The sequence below is a fragment of the Malurus melanocephalus genome, unplaced genomic scaffold (genome assembly GCF_030028575.1).
Source record: "Malurus melanocephalus ecotype Western Australia unplaced genomic scaffold, MMel_1.1 scaffold_33, whole genome shotgun sequence".
Taxonomy (NCBI): domain Eukaryota; kingdom Metazoa; phylum Chordata; class Aves; order Passeriformes; family Maluridae; genus Malurus; species Malurus melanocephalus.
This window is the reverse complement of record NW_026623265.1, coordinates 2401234-2415811: the sequence shown is the minus strand read 5'-3', so window position 1 is coordinate 2415811 and position 14578 is coordinate 2401234. Positions and strand designations below refer to the sequence as shown.

The window sequence follows — 14578 nt, the reverse complement described above, 5'->3', positions numbered from 1 at the left end:
GGAGGCGCCCTCCGCGGCAGGAGGAGGAGGAGGAGGAGGAGGATGGTTGTGGGGGCGGGCGGCGGCAGGCGCTGGCAGCAGCCGGGAGAAGCCCCGCTGGTGACTGGCTGGCGACACACGCAGCTCTGAGGAGGAGGCGGAGGCGGAGGGTGCCTGAGCCGAGCCGCGGGGCGGGCGGCTGCTGCTGCCGCCGCGGGGGGAGAGGCTGCTGCGGCGGGAGGGGACCGGCACACGCACACACGCGCGCGCACGCACGCGGACACGGGTGACAGCGGCGGCTGCCGCGATGTGAGGAGGTTGTGCGGGGGGCGCGGAGGCTCCGCTGGGAGGAGAGGCGAGGCTCCCCGCACAGCCCCGGCGGCGGGAGGGGCGGCCGGGGCGGGGCCGACCGGGCCCGGGGCGAACCGCGTTCCCCGGCGGGCTGGGCGCGGGGCGGCCGCGGGCGGCGAGCGTGGGGCCGGCGGTGGCGGCGCTCGGTGGGCTGACCGGCTCCTGTTTGCTTGGCTCCAGTCTCCGTCTCCGAGCCCCCGGGCCCCGATGAGAAGCTTCCCTGCGCTGCCGGACTGACGCCTAGCCGCCCTCCCCGCGGACGAGGAGGAGCGCGGCGCCCCCGATCGCGGGCCGCCCCTGCACCGCCCTCCCCGGCGGGGGCTCGTCTGCCGCCTGCGGGGCGGGCGGCGCGGCGGTGACAGCGCGGCGGCGGCGAGGCCGGGGGAGCGGGAGCGCCGCCGCCGAGGACCATGAGGAAATTTAACATCAGGAAGGTGCTGGACGGCCTGACGGCGGTCTCTGCCGTCGCCTCGGCGTCGTCCTCCGCGCAGCAGCAGCAGGCGGGGAACCGGGAGACCGAAATCCAGGAGACGCTCCAGTCCGAGCACTTCCAGCTCTGCAAGGTGAATGAGTGCTGCAGCCCCGAGCCGGCGGGCGGCCGGGGAAGTGGGCGCGCCGCCGCGATGGGCGCTGCGGGCTTTGCTCCTCCGTACCGACCTCGCCGAGCCCGCCCGCTGCTCCTGTTTACTTGTTTGGATTGATTATTTCGGGGGGCGAAGAAGGGAAGAAAGCGGTGGTTGTAGCTGTATAGGTCTTGCTGGATTAATGTAGTCATCTTTCTTGGAGAGTTTCAGGCTTTGTGGTCTTCTAGGCTCTTTGATGCGAGTAATACGGACAGTGTTCAGGAAGGCTTCGTCGAAAGAGTTGGGTGGATAGAGGATGGAGTGATACTTAACTGTAGTGCAGATCTGATTATCGCAGTGTTTGAGTAGAAGGCTCTGCTAATGGGCCCAAATGACAGGGGGAATCTGTSGCTCTGCATTATTTGGAAATGCATTTATCCTGTTCCTTTATGCCTGAAAAAGGCTGTCGATGTTTGTGGTGGTTTCACTGCAGTGTGTTGCCAAGTTGCTGATGCTGCTTTTGCAAATCCTATCTAGAGACAAAGTTCCCGTTTATTTATTTGCTTGTGTGTGATACGATAACTGCATTTTGTGTCTGCACACTTCAGAAAATGATGCAGCGAATTAACCACCAGCTGTATCAAGATGAATAAAAGCTGATTGGAATGTCAATACCCTTTTTATCTTTGCAGTGCACCCGTGGCCTAGCTTGACATGGATGAGCTTGTTTGTGGATTCTCCTCGTTTTTTTCTAGTACTAAAGGCATTTCTGCCACTTTCACGAGTTGGTTATGAAAGATGAGGAAAAGAGCAGAGCTATTACTAGTTAGACTTTATTCACTTGTGAAATACAGAGAGTTGTGGGGTATGCCTGCAACTTCAGTGAAGTACAAGGAGCATATCAGAAGTTTGATGTGCAATTATGATATCATGAAATACCTCTACTTTAAAGGCTTAGGAATGGAAAACTTAGCTTTTGTATGGCTTATGATGTGTGCATTTGTAGTGGAAATAAGAATAGGTGATACTTGTATTATGTTCTCTTTTCTGATTAATTGCAACCTGATGAGTTTAATGTAGTCATTGCTTGGTCAATTACCAAATTAGTCTTGGCTAACCAGAAAAGCTAAATGTGCCAATAGCTTCATATTAAGAAAGAATCCTGTAGTTAAGGGTTTTTGATTTTGTTCAGTGGGGTATTTTTGGTTTGTCCATTCTGAGGCTGGCCTGTTCTCTTTGAGGGAAGTAGAGGATGAGAGATTGGTTCTATCAACTTCAGGTTGCTATTTTCCTTACTGTGCTGAGAGAGGTTGCATCTCATGTTGGGTCTGTTGGATTGAAATTGAAGTGATTCTCAGAAAAGCAAATCTAGTAGTTTGTAATAGTTCTGATGACAAGTCTGTCTTTGTTGCCAAACTTGCTAAGAACAACTCAGATTTTAATAGTTCAGTGTCTTTGTTAGAGCTGAAAATAAGGTTACTCAGGGAATGAGGTAGATGAAAAAATGAAATGCTGAATTGATACAGTCTTTGTACAGAAGAAATGTAAGATTCAAATCAAGTTTCAGTAAGTCTGACTGTCACTTGATGCTCAAGGATGAATGAATAATTATGACTAAAAAAATCYTTTGTAATTGATTCATGTAAGGCAGGTGATTTTCTCAGTCTGTGATTAAATTGCTTTGTAGTTCCTTTTAAAATTGTGATTAACATCGAATCCTGTTCTCTAACATACAGTCTTGATTCTGTTTATTTTTGGTGTCCTGCTTGGCCCACTGTTACTGCGATGCTCTGACTTGTTAGACTGTACGCCATGGTTTCCCCTATCAACCTTCAGCCTTGGCATTTGATCCGGTTCAGAAAATACTGGCCATTGGGACTCAGACTGGAGCACTGAGGCTGTATCCTTTTGTRTTCTGAAGTGGAATTAGTGCACCTCACGCAAGTGGTGTCTTGATTCAGCTGCTGGAAACATTCAGAAGTCTGGTGGGAACCAGGTATGCAGAAGGGGAGAAAAAAAGCAAGCTCTGTTTTCTGTTGGTGGCTGGTTTGGCTGTTCTGGTTGTTCTTTGTGTCAGTTCAAGTTGTGTTAATGATGTGAGGCATGGCTGCTCAGTCCCCRTTATCTCAAGTTAATAGATAAATTTTGTAGAGGGTTACTAGTGTGCTGATAATTTACAGCAGCTGACTGCAAATCTAAAGAGAAATGTGGGCTGAGCTCTGTTTTGTTGTTCTGCTCTATCCTCTGGGATTGAAACATTCTGTGCTGCTTGCTGAGGTGGTGGGTTTGTTGGGTTTTTTTTTTTGGTGGTGGTTTTTTGGGGTGGGGTTTTTTTGGGAGGTGGACTTATTTTTATTGGGTTTGTTCTTAAGATAAACCTTGTAATGGTGTAGTGAACTGCTACTAATTCTGTGTTGCCAAATGATTGATTCAAGTGAGGACGGTAAAAGGTGCAGGAATTCTGTCTTGCTAAAAGCTTCCAAGTGACTGAGATAAGCAGGATGAATTTGTGAAATAAAGCACTAGTARCCCTGCTTCTTTTTGTTCACTAAAAAGTGAACTACCCATATGTTTATAGCCATATGGTATCACAGCCATATGGTACTATCCAAGCCATGTAACAACATATGTGTTTAAACTTTTATTTTTGAAAGGAGATGTCCTGTAGATTCTTTAATCTGCACTGCTGTTCCCTGAACCTTTACTTGTCAGCATAAGAGAATGAATTCTTGTTGTCCTGAAATTGACTGATTTCTAAAGGTTACGGGGAAGGCTTAGGCCATCTTGCTAGAAAAATTGACTTAATCCTCTCTAAACTGTAGGTGAATCTAATAGTTTCCTTTGGTGCTTATATTAGTCTCCAAGTAGACCTTTTTTGTTTCTTTCTGATATATTACTACCCTGTCTATAAGGTTAATTGCCATAAGGGGATTGACTTTAAAAGCTGAAAAACTAGATTTCTGTTGTAACTCAAAGCATGAGGGGCCAGGATGATAATGCAATGTTCTTAGTTCCGTATATGAAACCACATTCATAAATTTTCTTTTTGAAAAGGTCATAGGGTTGATTTAAGTGAAGAGTGAACTGTGTGTGGGTGGTGTTAATTACTCTCATATCAGCAGAATAGATGAGAAAGCAAAAAGAGACATAAAAGTAAGAACTTGGTTTGGAGGAAAAGGRAAGATCAAAATGTACCTATTTAGAGCTTACTCACCTGTAATTTTGGGCAATGTGATGTTGCAGTTTGGATAATGATGACTCAACAAAACCTGTTTGTGGGCACTCATCCATGGCTGCACACCTGTGGATTCTTGGGAGTGTGAATTGCTTTCTAAATAATTGAGACAGGTATTGAAAGATTGAGAAGAAAATGTTACTGTGAGAAAATGACAGAAAATGCATTTTCTAAAGGAAGGGAAGAAGCTTCATGCAGAAGCTGAAATGTTGGTGCTCCTTGTAACTTGATGAAGMTGAATATGCCTCTTAGTATTTGATACAGCCCTTGATTCTTGGAAGAACTGGTTAAAAGCCCTCAGCTTCAATTTTTAGGGTAGCCTTATAATCAGAAATTGCTGCAGAATTTGCATCTCCTGTGATTACCTCCTATTTGTGATGGAGGAATGCAGCAAAAGGAATAAACTCAGACATATTCCCAGTGTAAAACAGCTTCTTGCTTTCTGCTGGTTTGAAAATCACTTATTGGGTAAGAGTGAGGCTTACAAGAAGTGCTTTTTTCATTATATTGCTCAAAGATAGAGCCAACCCTCAGGATGCTTTGTCTGCTAAGGTTTTTATGAATAGTAAATTACGTGCAAGGGTTCACTAAAGTGGGAGCCATTTACTCTTTAAAGCTGCAAAAGTGTTTTTAATTGAAAGGAGGTAGGGACTGGAAAGACTGAGGTCTCAGTAAGTGTTATTCATTGAGAAATCATAAAAATCTGAAATAAGTCAGTCCTCATTTTCTTCTGTTTTTGTGAGAGTATCAAAGTAAAGGATTGAAAATGCTTCTTTCATCGCCTACCAGCAAATAGGAGGTGAGTATTAGTGTTTTCCTTGTGTCCTCAAGTACAGGTACATCTTTTTAAGTTTTCTGTTGCAACTAAGTCATGTGATGAATTGGGAAATGAGTTGGTTTTTTGGCTTTTTTTTAAAAAAAGGTATTAAGATAAAATATTTTTAAATCATGGAGTGAGGACCTGTTTGACATTTCGTTAATATGTGARTAAAATAATGTAACAGTCCTGATTTGGCTTTGGGCTATTTATCAGCTAACCTCTAGTAACAGGAATTGGATCTTTACAGAAGTTCTCTATATCTGGTCAGTCTTCAAACTGAGTATGTTAAATTCAGAACCAGTATTGATCAGAACAGGTTAATGTGAGAAGGATTTTTCTAAATTTCATGCTCTCATGTCATTGTTTTTTATGAGGACCCTGTAACCACTATTGGAAGAACAGAAAGAGTTCTGATGCATAAATACTAAATGTTGTCTGTAGTACTTTTAAAGTGATGTGTAAAAATAGAACTTAAGCTTTTTCTGAAAAACTAAAACCTGCAGATACGAATATGCTGCTAGTTCACTGACTTAGTCTTTCTTTATCTCTAATAGATAAATATACTAAACATCAACACTGAATTGAATTTTCTAATTACAAAAAAGGAATTGGAAAAGTGGAAATACCTAAATTAGTGGTGTCATGTTGCACTAATTGGATTAAAAGTAGAATTACTACTTTTAGTATTTTTTGACTCTAGGCTTTGTGGGTGTAGTTGGTAATTTAAAATGCTGCAGGGTCGTCTTTGCTGTTCTATGCCCACAAGCAGCACTTGGTTCTAGATCCTGCAGTTTTAAGAGGGAGAGAAATCCATGAAAATACTAGGAAAAGACTGCTTTTTTTTTTTGTGTAAAAGTTGAACCTTGTGAGTCATGAAAGTTAGTTTGTGATTATTAACTGGCATATCTTGGTATGTATATCCCTTGTATTCATTTTAAAAAGCTTGATTCTATTTCCAGAGTTATTAAGAAATATTTCTAACTCTTATTTAGCTGGGAGACTTAGAAGCAAGTATTTTTGATGTAGACCTCAAAAGATAGATCCGTAATTAGGGAAGTATTTTTTTCTCCCCCATAGAAAGGATCATTTTGAGCAATTAATAACAAAGGCACTGTACTGTTTGCAGCTGTGAACAACAGTTTTTTATTGTGTATGAGAAAAAGATACAAAGTGAGTAGCTTAGTAGGGTAGAAACCTTGGAGAGCCTGCTCATGTGACCCTCTTCCTGACACTGGGATCTGTTGAAAATGGTTAAGCTGTTTGATTCTGTTTTCTCTKTTGCAAGGGAAATTGAGGGATGAGATAGATATAAGGGCAGATACACTGTGCTGAGTGACATAAAATCTCAAATGATTTCTCACAGGTAGTGGCACTCACCTGGACATGCTGGTGCAGTTCCTGTGAGTTTGTGGTGCTGATTGGAGGATGCGTTGTGTTCCAGGCGTTTGAGGTGTTTGAGTCTTGGCTGGTGGCCTGCCTCTTRTGTGGTAATTTTGGCTCATGCTCCCCCTCCTCTCTGCTGGATTTTTGTGGATGTGATCCCCACAGGGAGCAATTGTGCTCACTATTGATTTCAAACTGCCATGGTCAGTGTAAGCTGCTGGTGGCCTCATTTGTCACTGCAGGTCAGTAGCTTTGGTTTTCTCCATACTTCAAGGGATTTAGCTGCTATTACCAGGRTGACTTTACCTCTTGATCTGCTGTTGCAACATGTGAGATATCAAGTAGTTAAAAATTCATCCATACTTTGCTTCTTTTCTGTGCATACCTAAACCATTGCAGTAGGGCATATGATCCTTGGTCCTTAAGAAGTTTTGTGCATAATTGGCTGTGCTCTGCTTTCCTAGGAGATACCAAAACCTTCTAATGAGTTAGAGTTTAGTTTATCTGCTCAAGGTTTAACTTGGTGTAATCTGTTAGACTTTACCCTGTGACATCCTGATGGTGTTCAATGTCATAAGTAATAGCCCTACTTCTGTGCTCTTCCTTGCTTTTGATCTTCTACTTGGAAGTCCCTCTGGAAGACAAATGTGGTATGTAAACTCTGAAGAGGCTAGAGAAAGATGAGATAGACTTTTTCAGGGTTTGTTTTTGTTTTTGTTTTTTTGTTTTGATTTTTTGTTTGTTTGTTATGGTTTTCTGTTTGGTTTTTTTTTTTTTTTTTTTTTTAGGATGGTGTTTCCTCAGCACTTTTAAGTCCAAGGCCCTGTACAATTAATAATAATAGTCAGCTGAACTCTTCCATTTGCTTTTATAAGGTAGAAAAAACGTTGAAGTTAAAGCAGGAATTTTGAAGGAATTTTCCTTCTCCTTGCTGTTTAACTGCTCCATCTCAAACAAGTTTCTTCATTTTTCTGCTCTTTAATTTCTCTGTAGCAACACTAGGACAATAGATCAAATTAGATGTTTTGTGATTGTCTCCTGACATAAATACAATATCTACAGGTGCTTCATGCCTTAAAAATACACATTTGCAGTATGAAATTCAGCCTGTATCTTGACAGAGGGAGTTCTAAAAAGGAAGACCATTTTCAGTAGAAGTACTTGAGAGTTAAGGGGACACCTGTAAGTGTTGCAGGTTCCACAGAGACCAAATTGTGCCTCAGACTCTTTATTCCCAAGCACGATAAGTTATTTMATTAGCATTTAGCTTTTTTTTTTTCCTCTTCCAAACCAAGTTCACAGGAAGGAGAAAAATTAGATTGTTCATCATTCTGTCATTAAAAAGCTGAAGATTCCAATTGTTCTGCATGCCAGTATCTGTTAATTTCCCCACAGTCTTTTCAGCACTCAAGGATAACATATGCAACCAAATGGCTGAAATTCGTATGTGTTTGGGATGTATAAAGCTTGTTTTCTGTGATTTCCATTCTCCAGCCTTTTTGAGAGCTCACTTTTTCAGAATCCAAATAGTCAAAGGCCTGGGTGTGTGGKTCTACGCAGTCAGTTTCTGATGAAGTGTTTGTTGCAGCATCTGGGTAGCTTTGCTGTAGATGTATACTAGAAAATTCAAGCAATTTAAGAAGTTCTCTGAAGCTCTAACAAAACACCATTTCCAAGATGTGATGTGATTATATCCATTAAAATTACTTCTTCTTTGGATCATTCAGACTTTGCAAGGCAGTCTGACTTTTTTGTCCTTATAGAAACATCAGCTATATTGTGTCTTGGGTTTTTTGCTTTGTGGGTGTTTTTTTATTGAARTAGTTATACATCTGTTCTTTCTCTGTAGTAGCTCTACTCTGGCAGAAGGACAGTGGCTGGAGTTGTTAGAGTATGCAAAGATTTCCGTTTTTTCAAACAGAGCATCCTTCTGAAGTTGGCACATCTTCAAGTGGGATGCTGGACCTGATGAACTTGGGTGATCCTTTCCAACCTAAATTATTCTGTAATTCTCTTGATTCTGTGAATACACCAAAGTCAAACTGAACTACTCTTTTGTAGATGGTTAGGGTCTTTTGGCATTTGAACACTGAAAAAAATGGTCTCAACCTTTGTCAGAAGGGTTCTGGACTTTGAACAAATATCTCTGTTTTGGAAAGAGCACTTTGGTAAAGCTGTTAAAAATATTGCARTAGTGTCATGCCAGAGAGACACTGTGATTATTTATTAATAAGAAAATATTTATTGTCTACCTTGCCAGCCAATTCACATAGAGCATTTTAAACAAGAAACTACTCTGCTTAAAGCATATGTTAATCTTGTCACATTTCCGTTTCTTTTAACACTACTGCATTTCTTGTCATATCATACAGTACTTTGTTCATGTGGCTATTGTTATGTCAGTGAAAATTTCACATCCTCTAAATGAAGAAAATCAGCTACTTTTGGGTATTCTGAAATGAAATAGGGCCAAAATGGTATGATGAGGCATGCATCTCTTAAATGTGTATGTAATTAAAACAACTGAGTCCTACACAGAGAAAGCTTTGACTAAATTATTCATAATAAATAGGATGGTGTTCTTTTTAAATCTATGGTTTTACACTARGTTTCCTAGTGTGCTGGTTTTGGCTGGAGTAAAATCCGTTTTCTTCTCTTCACAGTAGCTGGTATGAGGCTGTGTTTTGGATTTGTTCAGGAAACAGTCTTGATAAAACAGTGATGTTTTCCTTGTTGCTGGACAATAAGGTTTAGCAATAAGGAAAACAAGGGTTTATATAGAGCCAAAGCCTTTTCTGCCTTTCAGCCCACCCTGCCAATGAGCAGGCTGGGGGTGCACAGGACAACTGGCACACAGGATATTCTACAACGTATGGTATCATGCTCAGGATATAAAGCTGGGAGGAAAGGGAGGACGTTTGAAGGGATGGCATTTATCTTTCSAAGTCACTGTTACACATGATGGAGCCCAGCTTTCCTGGAGGTGGCTCTGGCCCACCCACGGGAAACTGTGAATGAATTCCTTGTTTTGCCTTGCTTGTGTGTGTGGTGGTTTTTGCCTTATCCATTAAACATKCCTTATCTCAGACCATGAATTTTCTCTCTTTTCCAATTTTTCTCCCCCATCTCACCAGAGGGAGTGAGCAAGTATCTGTGTAGAGCCTAGTTGCCAGCTTGGGTTAAACTGCAACAGTCCTTTATGTCATCCAATGTGCAGCTCAAAGGATTTGAGATAATGATGGGTTTGACTGGAATGTGCTAGATTGAATGTATAGCTGTAATTGCTGATTATCTATTAATTGGCAGGTGTTTGTCTGGAGCCTTGCTTGTCTGACTGTGCRTTAGAGTCTAGCASTCATTAGTGCCTGGTTTTTGCTTTCACTGCTGTGCTGCTTTATCACCTCMCTGTGCTGTGCCTGGGAACACTGTGATAACTGCAGCAGAGATGCCCTGTGCTGGCAGGTGGCCAGGGACTCACTGTGTGTCTGTGCTGCTGGCCTGGGCTGGCTGGGGCTCTTGTGTGAATTCCTGTCAAAGGGACGGTGACCTGTGCATGAGGCCGTGTGGGAGCAGGGACATCTCGAAGCGGCTGTGGCTCTGTGAGTGCAGCAGCAGGAACAGCTCTGAAGGGATTGAAGTCCAGGGATAAATCTGTGCTGCAGCAGGTAGAGACTGAAGCATCAGTGGCTGTGGATAAGTCCATGCTGGAGCATCTGAAAGGGTGTGGCCATGGATAAGCCCCCGACAGAACTCCCCTGGAAGGACTACAGTCATGGGTGAAGCTGTGTTAGAGCAGGTTTTTTCTGAAGGGACTGTGGGTAAGGTCATGCTGGAGCAAATGTGGCTGTGCAAGGTCTACACTGCAGCAGGTCTTTCATCTGAGGTGTTATTCCATATATTTTTAATTCTACTAATGCAACTTTTAGTAGTAATTGCTTTTGTTCAAACATACCTGAAGTATAACTGTACTGAAACTCATACTGTAATTTACAAAAATGAACTTTGCAATGAAAACTTCCTCTAGGTATTTTACTGACAGAGCAGAAACCTAATRCCTTGCAGCTTCAAACTTGCTGGGTCATGGTGAACCTGGGGAAGGAAATATATTTTGGTAAGCATGCAAAGTTTGTAAGGTTGCAGGTTACTGTAGCACTAGCATAGTTTGTTTSCTTGTAGCACTTAGCTATTTGTGAAACACTGGGGTGGTACATGGATTGTGTGCTGATGAGGTTGGACTAAACTGTAACAGGAAATTGTGTGTCTGGGACCCAGTTTATGCTTTCAGATTTGTGGCACACTGCTCAATTCACTATAGTCTCTTACACAGAGCCAAAGCCTTCTCTGCCTTTCACCACACGCGGGCTGTGGGTGCACAAGGAGTTGAGTGGGGACATAGTCCAGGACAGTTCAATTCACTACAGTCTCTTATTTTAGCATTTTATTAGATTTTTTCTTTCTTGAGCACTGTTGAAGGGCTTTTATAACTGAAGTAGCATTATTGCTKCAGGAGATGACATGAGCAGTTTTAGTAAAGTCACGTCTGGAAAAGTAGAAGCAGCTTAAGATTTGAGATGTGATAAAGTTTGAAGGTACAAATCAAGGTTGCAAACCCYTCCTAATAAAACTTTGGCTGAAATTTTGTAACTGCTTTACACTTTTAATTATCTAGGTCCCTTTGTTGTGTGAAGGTTTCAAAAGGCGAAGATAAGTGTTCTTACACAATAACTTTAATGTGACTAGAAGTTGGCTTATCTATGTAGAACTGCAATGAAAACCAGAATAAAACTTGCAAATTATTACATTCAGTATGGAGATAAACAAAACTAYGGGACATGGATTTTGGGAACTTACCATTGATTTTAGGTATCTGGTAATGGTTGTACATTTTGAAAAATAGTTTTGTTCTTAGTAGTTTTGAGGAAGTTAGTACTGTGGTAGGTCTTTATCTTTAATCTGCTGGGTCTTCCCTTTTCCTTTTGCTGCTCTTAGTTGCCTATCTTGAAGTGTACCGTTAAACTAATCGTAATTTGTTTTGAAAAATGTTGATTCTTAATCCTGCAAACTACATCTCATTAAGTAGACAAAACACTGCTTTCCTAGAGATCTATTTCTTTGGCATGATTTGTTTGCCAGCCTGTGGAATAGGTTTGTCTTACTGTTGAGGCAAAACCACATTGCTTACCCATGGTCAGTGTCCTGTCTGCCAGCAGCTTTTGAAGTTACATTATTTTGCTGGCCCATAAGTTTCAATTGTGGTATTGTAATTGGTACTTGAATGGCAGTCAAGTGTAGCCTGGTAGTATTCATGATAACTTAGTGACCCTATTCATGTCAACTCTTCTATCATAGGCACTTGATAATTGCACAGCTTACATGTTTATCAAAGGAAGCACTACGTTACTRCTACTACTGTTGACTTTCAGTGCAWACACAAGTGACATAATTTAAATCCCTGTCAGTGATATTTGTGTCAGTGAATTTAGGCACAGATTKAAATCATGAAGGTCTTGGAAACAGCTGAAACTGAAATATTCAGAAGAGAGGACTGGTAGAGTGGTATAATGCCTTATTTAGTAAATTTCTAAAATATGTAGCAGTTCTGTCAGCCTCTGGGGACTCATGCTGAATCCTGAATCCTCCTGATTTTTCCAATGCATTCGTGAAATTACATTTTCTGTGGCTGTCCTTTAATTTTGGCATACTGATGTTCAGTTTAAAATTAACACAGATGAGAACCATTTTGTATTCCACTTAAAAATCTCTCTTCATAAAATTCTGAATCGGGTTTTGTGTCGAGATTGGCACAACTTGACGTCCTTGGTCTGCATACTACTTATTTTAACTTAATCACTTTGTGCAAGGATTCAGTTTATTTTGAATCCYTAAGCTTTGCCCAAACAAAAAATCTAGTTATTGATAGTGCTTGTATTGAGGCAGCTATATCAATTGCTGAAATAAGATGGATTTTAAAACTATATTAGTAAATTTTTTTATATTGAAGTTCAGGAGCAGGTTCTTCATAGTCTTCTACAGACTTTTGCTTGAGATATTTGAGATTTTTCATTTGCTTAGAGATTTTTCTTTGCTTTGAATTCTATTTTAAATGTTGAGAATAGTGAAAGTATGTAAACTTGAAATGTGTGTCTGCTAGTATAGAAAACCAAGTGCAGGATTGAAATACTTTGAGGATTGCTAGGTTCACAGAATCACGGAATGGGTAATGTGACCATTTGAGACACCTAGTGCAACCCCCCTGCTCAAACAGGGCCCACTAGAGCACATTGCCCAGGGTTGTATCCAGATGGCTTTGTTAGAATGCGAGAACAAAAGTTTTTGTAATAATGATGCTGATCTTTCACTATTTGAAAAAGGGCAGTCTGAAGTATTGCAGGTTGCCAAATGAATTACTTAATTGCTGTTATACGAAGAGAAGTTTATAGCTCGATAGAAATAATTCAAGGCTACTTTATTTGCCCATTTTGCTAAATGTAATGGGATTGTGTTTCATAAACACCTTAAAAAGGTTGCAATAAAACCTGATTTATGTTTGGGAAAACCTGAAGTTTATTTTTCTTCCAATATTTAGACAGTATCTAAATATGTAATATCTAGCCACTGCTACATTTTCACAGTAAGTCTTAGCCTGTCCCACTCAAATCACATAGTGCTCTTACAAGCAGTGCTGATGGAGAGAGAAGGTTAAGTTCTCCACCAAGGAGGCTGTAGATCAAACTCACCCTTTTATGAGTATCTCTCATGGATTCTCTAAGAATTAATTGTCATTTCCTTCTATATTGTTATGTAGACTCTACAAGAGTTTAACTTTGGAACTTTGTAAGCCATGGAACTAAAGAAAGGATGCAGATCCAAAGGAAGCTAGACCTGTATACTTCTGCTTAGTGAGCTATTACTTTGTTTTGTGTGATTCATGTTATTTCAAGCAGGGATTTGTATTGTGCAGCCTCTTGAAGCTGCTGCCCAGCTTGTACTGTGTATGTGTACAATTAACATTATTAAACTTTTGATTCTCATAATGATGATAAATTTAACACTTCAAGAGTAGCCAGCTAAAGAGGTAGTCCAGCTGGTGTCCAATGTTTTTAATAAGTTTTCACTATAGACTCTTCCTCTCTCCCAACTGGTAACAATGATTTGGAGTCAGTAGCAGCAGATGGACAAAACCTATTTGCATTTTCCAACTTGCTCATTAGGGAAAAAGATAAAATACTAACTTTTTTGTGATCATTTAGTGTTCAATTGATAATATTAGCATGGCTGTCTTAGTTTTTTAGCATATGTYCTATCCAGTCATACTACCTTGTTAAACAGAGCAGATGTTCATCATCACAGCTGAAAAACATTCTTAACTGAACTTTGTAATGTTGATGTTAGAGGTACAGTAACTAAGCTTTAGTGAGGTTTATTAATATGGAGAATGGGCTGCAAAACAATAGCTTGCCTGGCATTCCCTTTTATATACGTTCCAAACCTTTATAGTAAACCGATGCAGTAAGAATATCTCCACAGCTAATGTCAGATAAAAAGGAAACTCACAAAAAAAAAAGCCCAAAACCCTAAAAACCCAAACAAACAAATCCCCCTCTCGTCCCCCCCCCCCCAACAAACCAAAAACAAACCAAACAAAGAAACTGGCATTGTGAATATCCCCTCATTCTTTAAAATAAGTACGTGGGAAGTACAGCATTTTAGAAAGGAGTCCTGTTGAGTTACTAACCTGAAAACAGGGACCAGGTAGCCTACAACTTAAAAGCACAAGCTTGTTYGTAACGTCTCCTTCTTTCATAAGGGCTGTTGGTCAAAGAGAATAGTGTTCAAGTAGCAGCCACTGACAAAGAATACTACCATTTCCTTAAACTTTTGTACTTCTCTACCTTTTAGTTTAAAAAAACCCAAAACCTTAACAAAGGTATAGGTCCAAATTGTTTTACAATTACCCCCAGTATATGTGGCTGCCTAGAATGTGACTGTTATACCTATTTTCTTACAGACATGACCCATGGAAGTATTGTGAATATAGTCCCAATTGTGTTAATCATCAAAAGGTTAGAACAAAAAAAAAAAAAAAAAAAAAAAAAAAAAAAAAAAAAAAAAAGAGAGAGAATTGGATTTATATATATTTTAGAGGAGAGGCAGCAGGAGTTAACTTTATAATACTGTTTCTTTTCTTGCCTCAGTGGCTAAGGACAAAAACCACTTTTGAACCCTGGCAGTTTTAATTTTTTTTTT

At 40.7% G+C, this 14578-nt stretch overlaps 1 protein-coding gene across 7 annotated transcripts in view; it reads left to right on the top strand.

The window, feature by feature from the left end:
* Window positions 1-219: 219 nt before the first annotated feature.
* The window catches only part of STXBP5 (syntaxin binding protein 5), a 107468-nt gene continuing 93109 nt past the window's right edge, over window positions 220-14578 (top strand). For 5 of the 7 annotated variants that reach the window (XM_057364001.1, XM_057364005.1, XM_057364003.1 and 2 more), the window contains exons 1-3: window positions 220-288; window positions 511-893; window positions 2696-2793. In XM_057364001.1, the coding sequence (XP_057219984.1) occupies window positions 741-893; window positions 2696-2793 (251 nt within the window). In that variant the 5' untranslated portion in view covers window positions 220-288; window positions 511-740. The remainder of the gene's footprint in view (window positions 289-510; window positions 894-2695; window positions 2794-14578) is intronic. The other 2 variants (XM_057364006.1, XM_057364004.1) reach the window with 1 other exon arrangement.